The sequence below is a fragment of the Meleagris gallopavo genome, chromosome 3 (genome assembly GCF_905368555.1).
Source record: "Meleagris gallopavo chromosome 3, MGAL_WU_HG_1.1, whole genome shotgun sequence".
Taxonomy (NCBI): Eukaryota; Metazoa; Chordata; class Aves; order Galliformes; family Phasianidae; genus Meleagris; species Meleagris gallopavo.
This window is the reverse complement of record NC_139406.1, coordinates 46,176,041-46,199,195: the sequence shown is the minus strand read 5'-3', so window position 1 is coordinate 46,199,195 and position 23,155 is coordinate 46,176,041. Positions and strand designations below refer to the sequence as shown.

General features: G+C 36.7%; 1 protein-coding gene across 1 annotated transcript in view; it reads right to left on the bottom strand.

Moving 5' to 3' along the window:
• DLGAP1 (DLG associated protein 1) overlaps positions 1–23,155 on the bottom strand; it is a 233,548-nt gene that overhangs the window by 127,855 nt on the left and 82,538 nt on the right. The window contains exon 2 of the mRNA XM_085220823.1: positions 6,604–7,629. Within this exon, the coding sequence (XP_085076949.1) occupies positions 6,604–7,557 (954 nt within the window). The 5' untranslated portion in view covers positions 7,558–7,629. The remainder of the gene's footprint in view (positions 1–6,603; positions 7,630–23,155) is intronic.

Here is a 23,155-nt window from a genome sequence, read left to right as displayed (position 1 = left end):
CATACACTGACTAGCTTGCATCAAAAAAATTGTTAAATGAGATGAAATTTTACCTTTCTTTTGCAACATACGATTACAAGCTCACTATCACCTGGCAAGAAATTGGCTCATAGATGAAAGAACATGTTGCTGAATCTGAATCCTTGGAAGAGAAACAGATGTGATAGAGACAGTATTTTGAGAGAAAAAGCCCTGCTGCTGTTTCTGTTGCTTGACTAGAATTGGAACATGTCTGATGCTTTGCTAACATTATGCTCTCACAGGCAACAACTGTAATTAATGCATTTAAGCTGCCATTATCAGCTGACTATTAGCTTCTGTCTCTTATTAGTATACAGTGGCCAGACTTCACTGAAACCTCCATGGCATTTTCTTTTGGATTACTGCAATGAAATATATTTGGCTAAGAAGCTGTTGATCAGTTCTAGGGAAATATTACTGGTTTCAGGTCCTAATAGTACATTTCTAAATAACACCAAACTGTCACCTCTGCTCTGCAACACTGTCTCAGTGGATATTGAATCAAGGTCATGGTCTTGACTCACATCTGATGGGAAGCGAATTGATAGAGTCCAAGATATCTAGAAGAGTCATGTTCATGTTGTTTAATTCACCACTAGATAGAAGCTTAGCTGTACAAGAGATACAGTGCAGGAGTCTATGCTGAGCAAAACAGAAACCATTGCCAGCTGCCCATACCTCAAACCACTCTCCTGACATGGTGGCATTCCCCACTCAAGATCTGTGCTACAAATTCCACTCTTGAAGGGAAGAAACAAATAAAATCAACAACTAGACATAGAAGAAATATTCCTTATTATTTCACACTGAATAAGGAAGGCATGTCACCGCTCAGTGCTTTTTTTCCCATTCACTCTGCAAATCTCTGCAGGAAATGTTAGGAATTTTGAATTCGGATGTAGATTGAAATGATCCTCTTTGCTTGACTGGATTTGTCTTGAAGGTTTTTATAAACATTTTTATTTTCTTTTTATCTTATTTTTTTTTCCTTCCAGTAAAACTAATGAAAATTATCAGATTAGAACACTCCAGATATTTTGTACTACAAGAAGGAGTCAAATTAATGACTGAATCAAATCTTATCTATGTTTATACCATAAGGAACTGAAATAGATAACAAGCACTCACTTAGCTGAAACTGTAGCTTTCACAAATATTTTCGATAATAACAATATGTATAACATAGTGTCACCCAAGTATGTTGACAAATCCTCTATAGTGTATGCCAGCAATACAAAAAAGGGACAGAGTTATTTTCTTCGGTGAATGAGCTATGAGAATATAAGAATGCTAACAGGATGAACTAAGAATCATTCTTCAAGTTAATCTGGAAAAAATAACATTAGTGCCAGTATATTCAATATAAAGAAGTTACAGAATGAGGATAAAACCAAGGGATAGAAAATGACAACATAAGAAACACAGGCAAATAAAATCACAGCTAAGTGTGACGTATTGACATTGTGCTCTCTTAGTACTTAGATGGCCTCCATTACTGCATTACTCAGAAGCCAAAGGTCATTCCAGATTTTAATTAACTGAATGAGAACACAGCAGTATTTAAGGTGAAATATACAGCAATATCATTCTCTCTATTCTTTCAGCTGACAATTTTTTGGAAAGGTAAATTCATGCACTATAAGGATGAAGAAGATAGCTGCACTGAAATATTCTCCTTACTTTTTCTATCAGTATAGTAAAGGCATCTTAGCAACATTTGCAGGTAGGCTAATAACCAATATGTTTATTGGAACTATTTTTATTAATGTATTTTTTTAAAAAATGAGCAATTTTTTTCCTTTATTTATAACCTTCAAGTCCCCCAAATTCCATAACTTTATTCACTACTCATGCTAACCATCCCTTAGCACTTTTCAAAGGGAAATAAATTAGCTTTGTGTGAATAATACATTTTTTTTTTCAGTTTTAATGTAGCTAGTTAGTAAGTTGTTTAAAAATCACAGACATTTAACAATACCTATACATTTATTATTCCTTTACCTGGTATATGCCCTAGACTATGTTATAACGTGGCATTTTATTTCAAAATTGCTTGTTTAAATTGTTTCTCTCTCTTTATGGCAAAAAATATGTACTATATGAGTTGAATTAAATCATCATAAAGACTTGCACCAGATATACTTTTTAAATCCAACTGGTAAATTTCAGGAGGAATCATAGACAATTTATTTTTAATTCATAACAGATTAAGAGAGAAAAACACAGGTCTTCAGATGCTTGAAAAATGGAAGATCATCATTAGTGGACATTAAAACACAACTTCCACATATATGCAAAGATATACTGAAAGATTAATTTGAATATGATAGCGGTGACAAAATCGCAGACAACACAAGTGAAGCAAAAGTAGAGAACAGATGAAAATGCAGATTGACTTTCACAGATAATAGACCTAATGAACTTCTGTGTCTCAAGGACAAACACTGCAATTTAAACATGCCACATGAACAAATACTATGACAGATCCTGATCCTTATTAGTGTCCCAATTTAGGATGAGGTCAGACTGTATATTTGGTGACCAATGGACACAGCAGAAAGAGACTCGGTACGAGCACTGTCACCTAAGAAACAATGGAAGTACCTTTTCTGAGACTAGAAAGCAAGTCACTTTAACTATTTGAGTTTCTTAACACTACAGGACATCCTGCCTATTACCATCAACCTTCCCAAAGGAAATTGAGCACTGTACCAACCGGAATCGTCTGCCACCAGATCCAGTCTTTGAAAAACCAGGAAATGCTTATCACATCCAGAAAGTTGGCTTACAGTTTTTATAGTATTTCCCATAGTCTCCCACCAAAGGATTTTGATGCAAATGCAGAGCTCAGATGATGGCACAGTCGTCCCCACCTACCGCACTTCAGCTTTCAGAAGTAAACGTCCTTCCTCAGCCCTGAATATCTGTCACAGCTGACTTCAGTCTCATCAAAGTGGGTCAAAAGAAAACACATGACCGACTCACATTGGAAGAAAAGAGGAATAAGAAAAATGTCATCCTTTGAATTCTTCTCCATCTCTTAACAAATGGACCAAGGACAGAGGGAGCAGCAATCACAGGGCATAATGAATAGCAAAATTATAATTAGAGACAAACTATGCTGTGTATTTGATACTCTATTACTTCAATACTTCAATAATCATGAATTCATAGCGAAACAAAAGTGTCAAAAATATCTACTAGTGCATTTAGACTCCATTGTTTGCAGAAAAAGATGACTGTTATATTTTGTCTTCTTTTGCTTAATCTTAATTATTAAAAATGAGAAGCTACTAGAGAAGTGGAAGCTGTCCACTGCTTTGTATATTATTATCTCAAGTTAGGAAAACCATTTTAAATAATAACTAAGAGAAAAAAAGAGTTCCTTCTCACCTTACTTCAAATCAGTCCAACCTCTATCAAATAAAAACACTTTTCCTGACATAAAAAGTAGCTCAGTAAAGGATCTCATCTTTCTACTGTACAGCTCCTCATTCTTGAAAGGAGAAAGAGAGAGATGAGAGAAAAAGTATTCCAACACTTAAACTTCACTGAAAGGAAAAGTTTGTGTGAATATCTTTAAACCATCCCACAAGCCAGTATCCCTTTCTGAAATCACAGAGGCACAGACTGGAGCCAAGCCTCTCTGGTTGCTCCTTCCCCTCAAACTCAGAGGCTGGACACTGCACTTCAACAGCAAGCTGGGAGCAGAGCCTGCTGGGGTAAGGGAAGGCTGCGATGCAGGAGGATGCTGCACACGGTCCAAATTCCAAGTTATGAGAAATAAGCCCATCTGTAACATGAGCAACTGCCAGCGCCTTTCACAGAATAGCTTTGTGGAAAATATCACACTAAGTGAGATAATTGTTATTTCCATGTCTTTTCACTGAGAATTCATCCAGACACTTTTGTGGTAAAAACTGTTTCAGGCAGAAATGCACTTGATTTTATCCATGACTTCTGACATAGTCAAAGCTAAGGGACTAAGATTTATTTATTTATTTATTTGTACTGTGACTTTGAGAAAGCATCACTACTTCAGTGAATCCAATTACTGTCCCAAGAACAGTTTGCATGGACAAAATAGTTGCCTTCCTTCAAGGATCAGAGAGTTTATGTCCTGGGCAATAAACAATGGCTTAAATTACAAGCGAGTTGATAAAAGCATCTATTTAACATCTAATGAGTTAAATAAAGCAACAAAGAGGCACTGTTTAATTAAAATCATTATCAGAGTTGTCCAGTACCGACATGAATTTGCAGCTAAGTTCCTTTTATCTCATTTAATGCATTCCTAATTGTTCTAACAACACAGGACGTCAGTCCTTTGATACAGTGATTAGATTAGAAGGTCATCGGGAAAACAACAGATATTCAGAATGCTTCTACATCCCATAGACAGAGGGATACTCTACCATTGTTAATATATATTTACATTACAGGACAGCCAAAAGGCCTCTGTTGTATTCTGCCCTCCATTGTAATGGGCACTAGGGAAACACAAAAGGAAACAGAGTCCAAGACCCAGAGGGCTTGCAACTTAAAAAGATGAGTGATGCAGTGAAGGGAAGGGCAAGGGGGTGAATTCAACAATACAAAATGAGTTTTTACTGTCTATATCCATTCGTTATCTTTTTAAACTGCCAGGGGAGAAGAATAATCCCAATCTACTCCGTTAAATCCACCATGTTCTGTTTGAATATTTCCAGTGCTAATCAAAATCTGAGTAAGATGTTATTTATTTTTTTTAACAGTTTCAATTCAGTTATACTTCCCTGACTTTTTTAAACAAGCACAGAATTGGAAAAAATGAAATGAAATGGAAAACCACAACAAAAGTATGAGTGAGAACATAATCAGGATAAGAAACAAAGTGAGGATTTAGTTATTCTAATTTCTGCTCTTGACAGCTGTTGGACATCTATTTCAAGCAGACAAAGATTATATCCTCTAATTTCACTTCAGGAGTCTATTCCCATCAGTTAAACATTGTTTGAAAGTCCCTATGGAGGTGTTCATTTAAAGCTAATGCTGACACAGTTTTTTGCTCTTTTCCTGCCATCTGGTCACATACTGAGTTTTCAGCTATTTTATCAAAACTGGAGAGGAAAATCGAAAGAATAAACAAAAACATCAATAAAAGAAATCTGAAGGTCCGAAGTAATCACAACAATCAAGTCTAAAATAACAATTTCTTTTCCTTACAGAATTCAGACAAAAGAGACTGAATGCAGCAAATCTCAAAAAATTGCAACCTTAGGCTATTCTGAATCCTCTGTCCCTCCCCAGTCCATATGAACAGCTATAGACATACTGAGTGCTCATATTACCCCCTTGTCCCACACCCCAATACCCCAGAGATTAACAGAAAATACACTGATCCTCTTCTTTACATTCAAAGCTTAGAATCCCAGAAGCTGGCATTTAGAATTGCTTTACATGCTATTCATTAATACTTTTTAAGATAATTTTTTAGAATGTGGATGCCTCAGTCCTACGCTTTCTCTGCATACTGACTTAAACAACAGAATGTGGAAGCTGACATTAAAGGACCCATATGAGAAAACTCGTTACAGTTTCTATACAAATAGACAACAGTCCCACTACAGTAAAATGAAACCAAATTGTCTTAGCAAACCTCTTTTTTCCTCATGGTCTTCTCTCTTCTCTCCGCAACGTTGCTCCATCGTACACACACACTTAGATGTGCCATAAGTGCTCTGTTTAAAGTGCATAAAAGCTATCCACAGCTCTTCTAGGAATGAAACTGTCTTAATATTTTCTGATCCATGTTCCTGCCACAAACATTCACCGGCAGTATGATAGCTCCAAGAGCAGACATCTGATTCTTGACATTTAAAGATACAATACTGGTGAAAAATAGTGACGCTGTATTAACTGCAAACAGCTTGTGAGGGAGTAGGTGATGTACTCCTAAAATGTATAATCAGAACAAGCAATTATTTCAACCTTTTGGTTTTATATTTTTGACTCAAAGCCATGGAAAAGAGGGATAGCCAGATAAACAAATCTGGACATTTTGCAATAAGTATTTTATGAGAATTTATATTCAGTGGCAAAAAGGAGCAGGTTTTTCCTGCTGCAGAAAGTATTAAGGTATCTCAAAGTTCCTCAAAAGGGTCTCAAAAGCTTTCATAACAAAACAAGGAGTAAATGGAGTCAAATCCTGAAATTACAGAAATCAAAGAATTTGTATCCTGGTAACCTTCAGTTAATTGACATTGTAATGCTAACTACAAGCACTACAAGATCACATTCTCTGTACCCCTACTGTGACTGCTTTATAAATGCAAAAAGTACACCAAATGGTCTTATTTTTCCCACATGAAAAAAATTAAGCCTGTACCAACACAAACTGTTTCTTTGAAATACTGAATGCTGACAAAAATAAAATAAAATAAAAAGGAAAAAAAAAAAGAATTTATTTTCAGCCATATCACCCCTTGTTTGGTGATTAGATACCTCTCAGGAAAGCTGAAATATCAGACTAACCTCCATCTCCCACAAACACCTGTAACATGGCAGAGCACAGTTAACAGCAATCAGCTCTCCACACTATACCTGGAGGTACTGACATGACCGTTCCTGTTGACACGTCTCTGCCTTCACCACTGTCTGGTCCATGTTAACTGATGCTTTCTGGTAAACTTCACGGGCTCTGCTCACGGTTAATGTAGAGGACCAAGAACTTTTCTTCATCAACTGGGAATCCAAATTCACAGGCAGGTTAGCACAGGTAGAGCATTTGACATCATTATTGCTTCTGGATGACTTCACAGTATGTTCACTAATAGTGTTATAGGCTTCCATGAAGTATTGGGAAGAAGAACGATCAGGGCATCTTCCCATGGTCATTACCCCACTGGGACCATGATAAATGCAAACATCATTGTCCAAGTTGTCATCTGAACTCCACCATCCTGATGCATTGGATCTGGGCTTACCTTCTGATCGCCTTTCTTTACTCTTGCTGCGCTTCCCATACCTCATCGTTTGTGACTCCTCTGGGCTCGCTTTACTCCCATTGACACTCCCCTTGGATGGTCCTTCCAGTGAATGGGACTTGGTAAAGAGCTTTTGGACAGAATGAACCAGGTGCCGGATCCTCCCTGGGCTGTCACTGCGGTGCTCCATGGCAGTTCGCTTGTATTGCAGAGTATGGTAGCCATCCCGATTCAGAGGCAGCTGCCGCTCAAACTGGTCCAAAAGGTTGGCAGGAATGCGGTTAGTCTTGTTGGTAGTTCCATGGGGAACCAGAGCACATTCGTCCTTGAGTTCGTGGTGGGAGTTATAGTGTCTTCGAGGGAACGTGCTGCTGGCAATCTGATCATTGTAGGGCACCATGCACTCTGCCTGAAAAGAGTTCCTTTGAGTGTAATAAGGGTGATCTGCAGGATGGGGGTCCACCGGGTTTAACAAATATGGCTTCCTGTCCGAGTGATGTGGCAGGCTGTCACATGGAGGGTCACAGGTAACCCCATGATGATGACTACGGCTGCTAGATAAACCCTTCATCGTTGATGTAATGCAAGTCCCAAAGTCATCTAATACGTATGGCTATGCAGCAGGCAGATCTCAGGGAAAGGCCTAAAAGAATGAAATACAACAGTGTACTTTTAGCCTTTATTGTTTTTAATTACAAAAATAATTGGAGCAAACATTCTCTGATTCTTTCTATATCACTTTTTTCTTTTTCCCCATGCCAATAGTGATATGGGATACCTAAGTAACATGTAAGCAAAATGATCTTATTTCACCAGCTAGAAAACAGATACAAGAACCTTTTCTGATACGAAACTTACCATTGCTCGCTAATCCACGGCAAGATAAGTATCACTGTTTATACTCTAAAACCTCAGTCCTGAAAGCATTCATGGACAGGAACCTCCTAGGAGGCCTTAATTGCTCATCTGCTTGTTTTTGTGACCAAATGAATGCATTAAGAGAGATCATCTCCTTAATGGAGTGTTTTGTGTTTACTTTGGGCTAAATACAAAGCAAGGTGCAACTGCTGGGAAATATTCTTCTGGCCCCAGTGCATACCTGTTCAGGTGCAGTTTTACTTTATATCCATGTTGCCTGCCTGTGCTGTAAATATTTACAGACAATACCAAAATTTTATTTCTGCAATATCTTTTCAAATTAATTGTAAAATAATTAAACATTTATATGCCCATCAAAATGAAGCCAAGCTATCTGTTTACTTTTGGATAAATTTGTTTTATCTACTATTTACTTACTCCTATTTGTAAATATACAATCCTACAATGCATAGTTTGAGTGTATTTTCCATAATTTTTCAGAGTGCTAAGCGGTATTTAAATACCACTACACTCTCTACCATCAGGAGAATTAGCATAGACAACAACATGCGTACATTGCTTTAACAGTTTAAGGGATTTCAACGCTCAATACCCACTTTCAGTTATTTGTCCCACAGTGTTACAAACTATTGATTACAAGGTGAAAACGCAAATCTTCATCACAAGTGATATAATAACGACTCGGTTTGAAGTCAGATGTCCTCATTCCAGCTCAACCACTAGCAAAAGGTTGTACACAACTGCTACTGAAATGTCTGAGCTATTAATGTATAAATTACAGGGTTTCAGATATGGCAAAACATCCTTGTGGTGCTATCTCAACTCCTCATGTGCTGATGGGAGACTTTAGAGGATGCCCTATTATATTACACACAACAGGAATGTGAGTCACTCAGCTGTTTTATACCGTTCCAGCATGGCTAATCAAGTCATACATCCAGAAACATCACTCTTAAGATCTTTCCTGGAGTATGGATAGATGGAGCATAGCAAACAGCTTTCACCCTGTTCCTTCAGTGTTCTTTCAGATAAACTTCATTATTTAACAGATCATATACATTGTATCTACTTGCAAATTGCCATCTATTAAGTATAATTTCAGTTGATATCAATCTGAAAAAGCATATTATGCATTTCATCAGAACATTTTTTAATGTTCTCCTGAAACTGTAGCGAGCTTTTTCAACAGGTTTCAAAGCTAGAGTGTCCTTCATTTCACTCTTCCTCACTGTATTCCTGCAATGCAGAAAATTTTCATTCTCAGGAGATCCTGAATTCCAAAATCCAGCTTTTAAAATACCACAAAAAGGCACTTCAAATACTCAAAACAGATCAGTTCACTGGCTTACTTGAAAAGAACTGTGGTCTAAGGCTCTTTTAAAAGAACAAAAATAATTTATGCAGAGAGCTGACCTTGTCAGTTTGACTATACCGACAGTCTCAGGTCTAAAGAACGTTTTACATCCTCACCAACTTCCTTAAAAATGTAATCTATTAGACTGTGTAACAGAACATCCAAAGGGATGTAGTAGCAGATCCATTACTTGAACCATTAAAAATCTGAATTGACCAAGAATATCCCATAACAAAAAAAAATACCAGCAATGAAATGCTTCAGTTTTCAGTCTCTGTGAATAGATACCTATATTTCATACTTGGAGGATTATGAAAATAAGGCTTTAGCCAGTTAATTTTTATTTTAATTCATTATCAATCATGCATCAATCATCGAGATGCTTAATCTTGATTATCTTAAGGTGAACAATAGAAAAGTGTGCTTATCTTAAGGTGAACAATAGAAAAGTGTGCTTATCTTAAGGTGAACAATAGAAAAGTGTGCTATAGAAGAAGTGCAGTAAAGTGAAACATCCCCAGAACTATTGATGTATTTTCCTTTTTTTTTCTTTAAAAAAATCTGTATGGCTATTAATTTTTTTTTTTTTTTTTTTTTTTTTTTTTTTTCCCTTTTTTCCAATGTGGAAAATGAGCATATGTAGACAAGGAACTGAAAGGATCAATAATTCACAGAATAGTAAAGTCATGACAGGTACAAGGGACATAATAGAATAATTAGGAATATGTAATCCTGATACATTATTGGAGCAGAATGTTTGGGTTGAGGAAACACAAAGAACATACTGATTTATGGGCAGGGGCCTGGCACATCTTGAAGGTAAAGATGAGTTTTAAAAATATGAGTATGGTTTGACTGATAAGAGTAGCAGTGTCACCAGATGCGTTTTGGATGGACTGGCAATATGGATGCTAAGGAGATTGGGCAAGAATTCTTAAAAATTGAAAATGTTTATGAAAAATGGCATTTGTCTGTTACAGAGAGAAAGAGATGGGCTTTCCATAAATTGTGGAGGAAGATATAACAAGCTTGGCTAAGCAGTGCTGTGAGCTTGGATAGCATGTAGGATGGTGGAGAAGTTTAAGAGAAAAGATAACTTTCAATTCTATGCTCATTTTGAGTCTCAGCTATCAATAAATAACAAAGTGCTGGAGAAATAAGGAAAAAAAAAATGGATAAAATGATCTGCCCAAAAGGAATCAGGGGGAACAGATAGGGAAAAACAGATGAGGTACGCTTAGAAAGGAAAAGATCACAAAGTTACAACAGAAAAAGGAAGGAGGATAAAGCTTTCCAGAAAGAGCAGATTGAAAAATGAAGGAAAAAAAGGGAAGTTACCTGAGCCACAGAGTAATGGACAAACCAAATCAAAAAAGAAATGGGAGTCACCAAACTGTATAAGAAGGGGTGATGGTAAAGTTTCTAAAAACGGGGAGAAATTGTAATCCAGAGTAAAAACTATTTATTCCCAACTTTTGGGCATAGATAATATGTATTATAAGAGCCTTTCTGCTATAATTACAGTAGAAACATTTACAGAGACAGACCCTGAATTTTCATCATGTACAATTGTGATTAAAGACCATAAGAACTAGCTATTTCTTGTCCAAGCTAGGAACTTCAATTACTCATGAAATAAAACAGGATAATTGATGAACATATTGCATATTAATAAACAGTGAAATAGCAGTTTTAAGACAGCAAACCAGAAACACCTGATGGCATGGAATAAAGGACAAAAATTTATGCAGAACTGTAAGGTTGAAGCAATCACATTATATTAGCTTTTGTTTTCATGAGGATGCCTCAGGTAAGAAGTACACAGAAGTGAACTACGGCAAGCAAAGAGAGATTCTCATTTCTGTATTTCCATGAACAGCAAAGTTTCTCAGCATTTGATTATTTATTTTCTTGCATGCTATGGGATGTTCCCAGGGAAATTCCTTTCCCATCTTCTCAGACTGTTACAAACACTGGGAACATATGTTTATGCTGAGTGTCAATCTTCCACATGCTCCTCACTTTGTAGCACATCACTTTATCCCCAAGGTCTTGATATTTTGCAGCCATTCTGAGTGTCTTTTCTGTTACATTACATCACAATAATGAAAATCTAGATACCAATAAAAGGATACATCTTCTAAAATGCATCCATACACATTTTATTAAAGGTGTTCAGAAGAAAATGAGATCTCACGTTATTTTCCTAATTCACTTTGGCAAGTAATATGAAAGACTGTGCCTTGGGTAAAACTCTCAAGAGAATGTCTGCATTTTGCTTCCATGTCAACAGTCACACTAGGCAACCGGTACTTAAAATATAATTTAATTCTGAACAGGAGAAGGGCAATCATCAAGAGAAATGTTTTGAGCAGGAATATAAATATTCTGACTTTATAGGCAGATCAGGAAGCGAGAGTAAAAAGGTAACTGAACTCTAGCTAATCTCTGAGAAGTCCCCTTAAAAAGGCATGCACACAAAAAACAAGAGATGTTCCATTTCCCCTGAAGTGAATTTAATGAGAACAGATGCTTCTATTTTATTTTCCTGTCTGTATCTAAACACCCTTTTGCTTGCGTATACTTGTGGTGAAAAGTTTCACGTTTACATTTGATTATTCTTTTTATCCATGTGCTTTTGATGAGCAGCTGTGGTGGTCAATAACATGGTGTTACTTGCCTTGAAGGTCTAGGCTTGGGTTTCTTTTCTTCATCTCTGTGGCTAATAGTAAGTTGATTCTTCACTGGGAGTGTCACAAAAGCTGCAGTCATTAAAGGAACCTAGCATGTAATTAATCTGAGTCATTTCTAAATACATCACATTGCTGATGAAATTCTTGCAGACCTTATGTCAGTAACATTTTGACACACACACAGTTTTTTTTTTTCCTGTTCTCTTAGAAGTGTGACTGGCAATAGGCAGGATTGCATACAAAAATCTTGGCTCTACGAATAGAAATCCTTAACTGTGATCATCTGCACTTCCACTCTCTTGATTTGCACACACAGTACTTAGCTTCTTAGAAATTCTGTTATGCTCCAGTGAGTACTGATATAGTGTATAATTAGACTGCTCATGCATTTTCCGCATTACAGGACTCAGAGCCACTCTGACACAGAAAGGTACAGCTCATCAGCTGGAGAACTTGTGGAGAATTCAGAACTGCCAATCAGTATTTTCTTCTCTCAGAAAGAAAATGATCAGGAGGTTGTCTGTATGACATGCATGCAAGAGAATATATTAAACTGAATCATTCAATAAGCAATATATAGGCAGCATTGAAGAGTATACCACATAAATACATTTAGATGTTGCATTTTATCCTTTTTATTCTGTAGGATTTATGACTTTATAACCCCTATGGAGATTTCAGGTGTATAGAACCCTGTAAGACGGTCACTTATGAATGTTGAAGGCTTAGTTCTACTAGTTGGAATGGAATACTCAGCAGATAAAACCTATATTCAATGTATGCAATGTATAGTATTTTTTCTTGTGAAGATCAAATAATTTCATGCTCTGCAATTTGGTCACATAGGGAAAATGGAGATCTTGCTCTAAAAAAAGCATCTGATCCTCATGGTAAGGATGGCAAGATGGCTAAGTTAAGGAACAACTATAGAATCCAGTGTCTATTTGCCAGAGATCTAATGGAAGCTGCTAGTCTTGCAGCAGAATGTTCAACAGCACGGCTCGCTAACGCATTTTCTACAACATAATTAACTGCTGTGCAAGTCAGTAACATGGCACATTTGCAATAGAAATCGTAGCTAAATTATTGCCCGAGCTTTTCATGATCTCAAGAGCTTTTTTGCTTATATGTTGAAGATAGATAACCACTGACAAGCCAGACAGAATAATTTTTTTTTTTTTTTTTTCAGTCCTATGCACTACAGTCCAGATACACACAATCAGAGGACTCATGCCTATGGCAACAGTGACACTATGGTTGTGTGGCTTTGCTTGTCTTGAGCAGCAAGGCATGTGACTCAAACTGTTTCTAAACTTTTTATTCCTTACTATTTAGAAACCAAGCTAAATATAATGCTAAATATTTATTTCCCCACAGAAGAGCACCCAACTTTTATTTTATTTTTATTTTTATATATTATTATTATTTTTTTTTATTGCTTTTATTTTTATTTTAAATTTTAATTTAATGAAACATCATTTTATATGACACATTCTACAGCTCCAATCTTACTCATAGACCTTGATCTCATTTAACAGAATTAAAGATTGATTTCCTTTAAAAATATTCTTACAAGTCTGTTGTACTCTTTTAAGAAGAAAAAGTGAATTCTAGAGTTTCTATGCTTGCAGATGGTCTCCCATCTTGGTTTTCAATTGGTAGTTCACCCCTGAAAAAATTTCAATTCTGTCAACCCTGAAAAATTGTTGCCAGTCCCAGAAATAATAAAAATGGTGAAATAAATTTCCAAATGTCACCATGGAGAAACTCCATGGGAGCTTTACAGAAAAAGACCACTGGTAAGATTTACAACATAATGACACTATAGAGCTTATTGAATTTCACAGTTAGACAGCCGATATGTTACCTCCACTAGCCACCCAGAAAGAAAAAAAAATGCAAAGCCTCACTGAAAATACATGCTATTGCAACTACCAGTAACAATGATCAGCAGGAAGTTGCTGTAAAACCTACTTCATAGCCATATTGTTATTATGGAACTTGGCAGTCAAGAAATGTCACCAGTATGATTACTTCAACTTGTTGTGAATATGTTTCAGGTCTTCCCAGATCAAGAATCCTCACCATCACATTTTAATACTTGCCAGCTGCATTCCCTACCCAGTTTTCTGTAATGATGGAATAGAGAGAAAGATGAAAGAATCATCACTAAGAGCATTCTGCTAATACCCAAGGCCAATAAACTTCTGTGTGGTAGAAAACATATGGAATAAACTAGAGACCTCTGTGAAGTTATGAGATAAATCAGCTCAGAAAGTGAGGTAGAAAGCTCACTGGGTTGGAAGAAAACATTCAGATCTAAACTCAGTCTTTCTTATTTTAACCTGTTCCTTCCAACTCAGTCTAGAAGTAAGAAAAAAAAAAAAAGAAGGGAATGTTAATACAGTTTGGTATGAAATATGAAACCTCTGACCTAAAGGCAAAGTATAACAAGACCATAACACCAAACAATAGAGCTACTCCATTTTTTTCCTGTCATGATTTTGTGCACGTAATTTGTTTCCAATCTGCTCATGCTCTTCTGCTTCTTAAGTGGATTTTTTAAAATGATTTTTCTGAGGAAATAGATTCAGTAACCTGAACATATCTGGAAGCAAATTTAAAGATTAAACAATATTTCTGCAAAATTTGTTTACAACCAGTATATTGAGGTATGTAGACAAATGCCACCTGACAAGAATTACTGTAGGAGTTATTCAATTAAGAATCAGGAAATAATTCCAGTAATAAGCAGATAAAATCAAAATAAAACTTAATTTCTGAATACAAAATACTTCTAATGAAGCTCTGCAAACATCCTGAAAATGATTTATAGAAATCATTTTTTCAGAACAGTGAACATGCATTAAACATTTCAGAAATTGCTTTAAGAATAATTTTTAAATCAGGAAGAGGCAAAAATTATTGAACAAGTTATCTGATGAAATTACCCATTACGTATACCTATCTGACGTTAGATAGCCGAATAAGAAAGATGAATATACATACTACAGCTTGAATTATACAGTTCAGTTTTCTAATGTCATGAAATTAAACTGTCATTTGTACATGACTGACCAAATGATCTTTACTTGATTTGTGAGTGATCTTTTGTTAGTTTGGTGGAGTCATGCAGGATTCACTCTGAAGCTTTGACAATGGGAGAAATATGGTGATAAGCTGAAGTTAGATGCTATCAATCCTGGTTGTACAGATACTTCCAGGTACTCCATGTACCTGTTCTTAGGAAAACCAATTCTGATGATGATTTTATCATCACTGTATGCACTCTATCCATAAGATCATCACAATTCACTATGCTGAGACATGGAAAATAATAAAAGAAAACCTGTAGCAATTGGAAAGATCCATATGATAGGAAAGGCATTAGAACAAAGGCATAATAACAGAAGAACTGGCATGACAGGAAAATGCTATAAAGGAAGGGAAGGAGATTGCTCACCCAGATCAGAAGATTCTAGGCTCACAGGAGAAAGCTTCACCAAAGAGATCTCTCTAGAAGAGATCCTTCCTCAGTGATAGTCAGCCCTTAAATGAAGTCTAAGAGAGGTACAGCCAGGCTCCACCCCTTCAGGTCACACAGGTGAATTGCCTTCACCTGTGCTCCCAGGGCTGACCGAGTCTTTTCCCCAGGTACTCAATCAGTTCAGAACATGACTCAACAGTTACCATACAACATCTTACTGTTAAAATACGCCTGGTTTCAATATACAAGAGTTGCTCCCAAAATAATGACTCCTATTTAATGATGTTGGCCCATGACATCAGAGGCAGATATTGCTGGTATGGCTGAAGAGGCTGAGACTAGCCACCAGTATTCCATTACGTTTTGTTGCTGTGTGACAGCTGGCAGCAGAAGGGCAGTCTGACAAAATGGTGTCTGACATGGAAATGTGCATGAAGGAAAGGAGTGTCACTGAATTCTTCCTTGAGGAAAAATGGCAGCCACTGACATTCACTGACACTTACTGAATGCTTATAGAGACCAAACAGTGAGTGTGAGCACAGTGAGGTGGTGGGTGGTGCACTTCAGCGGTGGCAACGGTGACAGCAGGTTCCCTCCACTGGTGCAGATGCTTATGTGTACAGCATGCAGGCTCTTGTTCATTGCTGGTGAAAATGCATAGCTAATGGTGGTGACTATGTTGAAAGATAGTGTTTTGTAGCTGAGAATTTGCTCTATCAAACAGAGTTATTGTGCTCTTTGTACCTGTTGTATTTTCCATGGAAATAAATAGGAGGCATTACTTTCAGAGAGATATTGTATGTTACCTGAGGGCTCAAATACCAAAGCACCAGACTGTGCTGTTTTGTAATAGCCTTTGCAGAACCTCAGACACTGATGACATTAAATACAATAAAAATAATTTAAATAAAAACTTTATGTATATGCATTTTGTCAGTAAGTCTATATCAGCTAAAATATGGTCAGGAATATTTCTACCTCACTTGAACTTCTTAATAAGTGTTCCTGAAAAAACAGAATCAAAGTCAAGGAGTAAGAGAGTAGAAAGGAGCAGAGAAAATTAAAAGAAGGAAAAAGAATTGTGAGTTTAATTCCTTTTTATAATACTATTTTTAGCAGTGCTCCAATTGATATAACTTTATAGATCTCAGTGGGAGAATTAAACAATTACTTCTGATAATCTCATGAGCATCATGAGCATGAAAGTGAATGGAATGAACTTAATCTCCACTTGTAATACATTCTAGTTTAAAGCAGTAATAAGGAATAAGTGTTTTCTGTGATATTTAGTAGGTACAGTTTAAAAATCATTGATAATATACATTAAAAGATAATGGTATTGGCAAGTCTCTGTTTTATCATATGGAACTACCATAAATGAAATGCCCAATGAATGCTCATGAAATTTAGTTTATAACTAAAGCCAAGTGATAAAATATCCACACACTGGAATAATGTATTCTTTAAGGTGAAAAGCTTTTTTTCTGAGTTCTACTGTAAAGAATCTTGTCATAAATATTTTAAAAAATGATTTAGATAAGAGATTTAAAGCTATTTTTAATTTAGTTAAGCTTTACATTCTGAAGAACTGCCTGCAGAATAATAGGTGTGTGTTAAACATTTCCAACAGTTCAGAAAAGTAGTTCTTTAAAAGATACACCTTATAAGCTGACTACTATAGATATCAAGCTGTTGGTAAATATGCAGAAGATCATAATAATTCTTTGTTACTTCTGCTACCTAATTTCTTTCTTTCTTTCTTTCTTTCTTTTTTTTTTTTCTTTTTTTTTTTTTTCTTCATGCTTTTGGTAAAAGCAGAATGGATCTCTGTAGTCTACTTCAAATCATGTACTAAAAAGCTGTGATCCCTTAAACCTCAACAGAAATATATAGCATTTTCACTTTACTACATTTTAGCTGTTCAACAAAACTCTCGTCTTTACTTTCAAAGCACGAGGTTAATTGTGTGTTAAATGTCAGCATTATTGCTCAAACTTGAAACAAGCCATGATCACTACAGAGTTTGTCCCTATACATAAACACGGGCTGTAAAAGGGCTATAAAAACTATCCATAACAATGGATACAATGCAACCACAATTTGTCACTGACACAGAGCACAATCTGCAGTCATTCAGGTTTTAAAGGTATGAAGCAACAGAATCCACTCATCTCCAAGCAAATTGTTCTGGTATGTAACCACCCATACATAGCTACATGTAAATGTGTCTGGTTTCCTGGTGTGGAATTTTTGAAACGCTTTTTCAGATAGACGTTACCATGAGACATTTTCCCTCATCATGGTATCATGCAGAACTGTTTCATAAACTGAATTGCATTTCTTTTTCTTAAGTAACAGCAAAAAGCAAGTGTTCAGGCTTTTAGTAACTTCTGAAACTGCCTTCCATCCAGTTGGGTAGTTGCCCAGAGAAGCTGTGGTGCCCCATCCCTGGAGGCGCTCAAGGCCAGGTTGGATGGGGCCTGGGCAGCTTAGCTGCTGGGTGGCAGCTCTGCCCATGGCACGGGGTGGGACTGGGTGGGCTTCGAGGTCCCTTCCAGCCCAAGCCGTTATAAGATTCTATGAAAATTGAACACTGGTAAGATATATAGAAAATGTTATTATGTTGTTTCACTAAAGACAAATTTGTTCTTATAAATTCCTCTTCCTACAAAGAACTCGACTGAAAACATCCTGGAACCTTGTCAGAGCATGGCTTGTGTCTTTCCCTGCTTTTCCGGATGAAGTTCCTAGCTTGGACTGTAAACAGAGTAGGACATATAAAGTACAAGACACTTATTCACAGCTGTCTTCAGTTCACTTCAATATATAGATAACTCTCAAGTTCTTGAAATTATGCTCACACAGAAATCCAGAGTCTCATTTTATCAGTAATTATATAAACCAAAAGCATTTCTCCTGAGACCAGTCCCATTAGCCTGCCTTTTCACAACTGCAACTCAGGATCATATCCAATGTCCCACTAATCCAATTTTATTTTCCATTCATATTTTGAGTCTCTGCAATTTTAAATCTGTTCTACACAGAGAAAAACAAACAAAATGACACAAGACCCCAAACATGTCCCACCCTCATTATCTGATGTAAAGTTTCATGTTTGTCCTCTTTCTTGGGAAGCTCACAGGAAAGCCAGACCTAGTGATTGCAATGGACTCTGACAGTCAGGCTAACCCATGCTGAAACACAACACGTGTGAGTACTAGCAAAGAAATGCCAGGTGCCATTGTTGCAAAACTTGCATTACTGTAACTGTGTGTAACAAAATCCATTTTTTTTTTTTTCAGAACATACTGCATAAGGCACTGCAGAGGAGGTCCAGTGAAGGAATTCTGGATAACTTGTGTGGTTGCAGACAGAAATGTATGGTTTCTCTAGATTGTCCTTCTGGCAGATAAATGAAGGACAGTGTTTTCAAAAACTGCCCACTTTGGAAGTCGATTTTGAGCATATGCGATGCTGTGTGATCACAGAGAGTCTGACCATTTGCACTTCGAATTCCTGCGTTTCTACCTAAGGATAGCGACATGGAATAAGGTGAGTTCCAGCAATACTGGGATATATATCTCTTTTATCAAGTCTCTTCCTTTTTATTTCAGGTTTCAGAACAAATGCAGCTAAGCTGAGATGAGAAGGCTCATGATTTTATTTCATCATTCTTTGTAACAGATTTTTGTACAGCAGTGTGAAACAGGAAGACAAAATAAACCACTTATGTTCCACACACTCACTGAAAACACACCAAGTAAGAACGCACCAGTGAATCCAGTGATTGCTGTTATTCTTTTTATGAGTGAATAAGTAGAATGCTAAGAAATGATTTATTTTATTTTTTTTAAATTTGTTATTTTTTTAGAATAAATAATGTATAGGTTGACATTCAGGATCTGAATACATAAGGCAGTTCAGAAGAGCCTTACATATTCAAAAATCATTCCTCTCTTTTCCAGAACAGAAAGAAACTACCAGGTCCGGGACTTCTGCAGGGAAGACTCAAACTAAAACATCTGAGACCGTATGAAGTCATCTATGATCTGTCCTAAATGAAAAGGAAAAAGGTACTGAGCTTGCTAAGGCTCTTCACATTGGGTCAGTTCTATAAGACTTGTCCAAAGAGACGTTTTTATGGTCTTAATACCGCTGTTGAGTGTAATTGCAGACAATTATAGCATATCTTTGAAGTCTACAGGAGACAAAGGATAGCTATAAAAACGATTTGTTAATCATTACTTGGCATGTTTCCCACAGTGATAAGGTTGATATGATCCCACCAAACTGTGTGCTGGTGCTCATTCTTTTACCCATTGCCCTGCATGCTGCATGGTCCTATTTCAAATTTTAGGTGTCAGAGACTGAAATACACAAGACTCCCGTGCTCCCTGAAAATTTTGGGTAAAAAGAGGTAAACACCACCTCTTTCTTTACAGCAGAGGAAAAAAAAAAGCACACACACAAAAAACATAAAATCTTGAATCCTAGAGATAAAAGAATCTGCTATCTTTGTGCTCCAATGAAAATGAAGCAGGGAAATCCTCCATAGACAAGACCTTTACAGGATCTATAGTGCGGTGGCATCTGAAGATAAAAAACCACAGAGGATATCACAAAGCCTCCACCTTCTATCATTTCTTCAGAAAGCACTGACTTCTCAAGTACACTGCCTACCTGGGAAAGCCAATGAGCCTATGGACAGATCCCTCCTCATGTTTTGCACAGTCAACCTTCAAGGACTGTCTGAAGCAGGAGCTACTGTTAAGCTCAGATGTTGCCAGCTATTTTGTTCTCTTTGGCCCTTCAATTTTAAACCTCTTAGATGACTGAGCATCTCTTCTTGTACTCCTCCTGTTTTTTAGCAGACTTGAGATGTTTCATCTATTTGCTCAGGTTGACTTCTATTAATTCTCACATCGTGTAGAAAAGAGTGTATTTCTCCTGTATTGTTAAAAGGGCTATGTGACAATTTGGACTGAATATGCAGCTGGTTTTTTTGCCACTTTCTCATAAATTTTTGAACTCAGATCTGACAGAGGCAACTACTGTGGCTGTATAGATAATTGCATTCTTACAGGTTTCTCATTAATAAAAAAAGAAAAAAAAGAAAGAAAAAGAAACTCACACCGGGACTGAACATTTACGAGTTCACTTCTTGTAACTTCTTATTCCAGTGTTTGACTAGTCTGGTTGAAGAAAACAGCTGGACTATTGCTGCCAAAACAATTCTATGTGAAAGGATTAAAAATATATAGAGAGTAACAAAAACACCACCATGGCTCAGTTAGCTAGGCATTCAGTCAAGAAATACAGAGCTCTAAAAAGACATATTTTCCAATTGACACCCATGCATTATTCACACAGCTACTGGCTTTGTTATGATAAAGAACATATTAACAGCAGCATATTTAATGTTTTTATAAACTAGACTTGATATTTATTATTTATACTCCTCTTTTTGACACAACTTCCAAGAAGGCCAAAAAAGTTAATTAAAAAAAGTAAAATTTTCAAGTTTTTTAACACTATTTTAAAGGCTGGGAAAATTAATCAAAATAAAAAGTGTAAGACTCAACTTTTTTACACATAATGGGGGTAGCTTACAAGGATTCCAGTACCTGCTAGTCCAAAAGACAAGGCAATCAATTTAATATGAATCAGAAATTGTTCTGCTGCTTTACATCTAAATTGGACGCACAGAGCATTTTTGAAAAAGTAATTAAGCAGAATGATAAATGAAAAATTTGAGTTTAATTATGACAATTGTAAAAACATATCTGTTTCCTTTTCTTGATGGTTCATCTGTCATAGAGCAAGAAATATGCCATAATAGGAAGATTTTAGATTTGAATTCAGCAGTGAAGATTTTTTAATGAATGTGCTAAATCCAAAATGATACCAGTAGAAACATTTCTAATAATGTGAACAATAAGCTTCATTATTGTAGTGAGTGATTCTGCCTTGGCTGATGCCTCTGTTTAACAGCACAACTCCAGTCCTTCGCCCCGAGGACATGCCACCGCCTTGGCATGAGGGCAGGCTTTGCTGTGGTGTCCTTCTCAGATCAGTGAGGTATGACTGTCAACTTTGAAAAGGCAGCCTATGAAAATCTTAAGAGTAAATATTCACAGGCTTCTGCATATTCATTCTGGCACTGCAATAAACTTCTGGTGTTACCAGATTTAGTGATCAATATTCACCAATGGCCTGAATCACTCAGCTATTGTTCTTCCTCAACGCTAGCTCAACAGACAACAGGATGTGAGCAAGAATTAGAAAGCAGTTTTGGTTAAAATGCACTGAAAAAGAAAGTTCTATTTATTTCATTTAGCTGCCAATTTTCATACCACTGGTATGAATAACATGGCTAAAACCAAGATGTCATGGACAAAAATTACCCGGAATACAATAACAATGCAGGAACATTTAGTGATGGAGTTAACTTAAGGCTTCTGTCTCAAACCTCTTCTAATGACAAATGGGATGCCTTTTGTGAAGTTAGAATAATAGGCAACTTAATTGTTAGTTGTCAGTAACCAAATATTTTTTGATAAATACTTAATTATATGATTTCTTTTCAAGCTAGTTCCAGTCCTAATGAACTCCATAATGATTTCCCCCCCCCTTGATAGCACAAGGGACAATTTTCTTTCTTCTGTTTCAGTAGATAACTTCAGCACACAGATAACTTCCCTGTGCTTTAAGGTGATTTGCCCTTAAAAGTACATGCTCAGGGGCATAAAAGCAGCGTTACAATACTCTGAATAATGGTCTAGTTGAAAAAGAAATAATGAAGTATGATAAGAAACATGAAAAACAGTGAGAAATGAAATGTATGGCTAGGAGAACTTGGCTACTTCAGAGGCAGAGAGGACAGTAATAAGGAAAGAAATTGGCTGGCGATAAATATCAGCGTGAGAAAAGATTTTCTGTTTCATCTCCCTGTCAGTTACACCTTGTGGTACATATTTCTTGACTTCTTGGAGTTCAGAATATGCAACGGCATTCTCTGTGAAGCATGAAGAAACAGAATGTACACAACTTCCCAGAACATCATATGATACTAGAGAGATGAAGCGAAACAGGAATGTCTCAGTGACGCCCACAGGAACAGTCACAATCGCCAAATTGTCAGCATGCCTCTGCAATTCCAGACCACAGCAAGCATATGGATAGTTTAGGCTTTCTGCCATTAGACTAGATTAACTAAGCACATAGCCCATGCATATTTAGTCTAGATTTTTTTCAGTAGAAAAAATATTTCTACTACAAGTAGCCTCCTGGACATAGGCAAGAAAGGTAACTTCCACTAAAAAGTCCCCTGCTGCCTTGAGCACCTGTAAGGTTCTGCTACTTCCCTAGCAAAAACTTTCATGCGATCTGTGATTACACATCTAAGACCATGATATGAGAAGCAGAATACGCTTCCTTTCTGTGAAAAAAACTGACAGTTCTGGGAAATTCCTGCAACAGATGACAGTGCTGAGGCTTTTCATTCCATTACAACTCAGGCAGGTGGCATGGCAGCAGCGCGCTCCATGACCTTCCCAGGAGAAAAATAGATGCTGCCCTTTGCAAAAAATTGCTCTGAATCTTTTGGAAGAGAAAACTTTGGCTCTGTCTGAATTGGATATTTCAAGTTTTGTTTTCTTTAGAGGAACATCAATCCCAAGCCCATACAAAACCCATAAGGTACATAGCACAACAAATGATCTAACTTTGGTCTCTTCAGAAACATTCTAGATTCTGG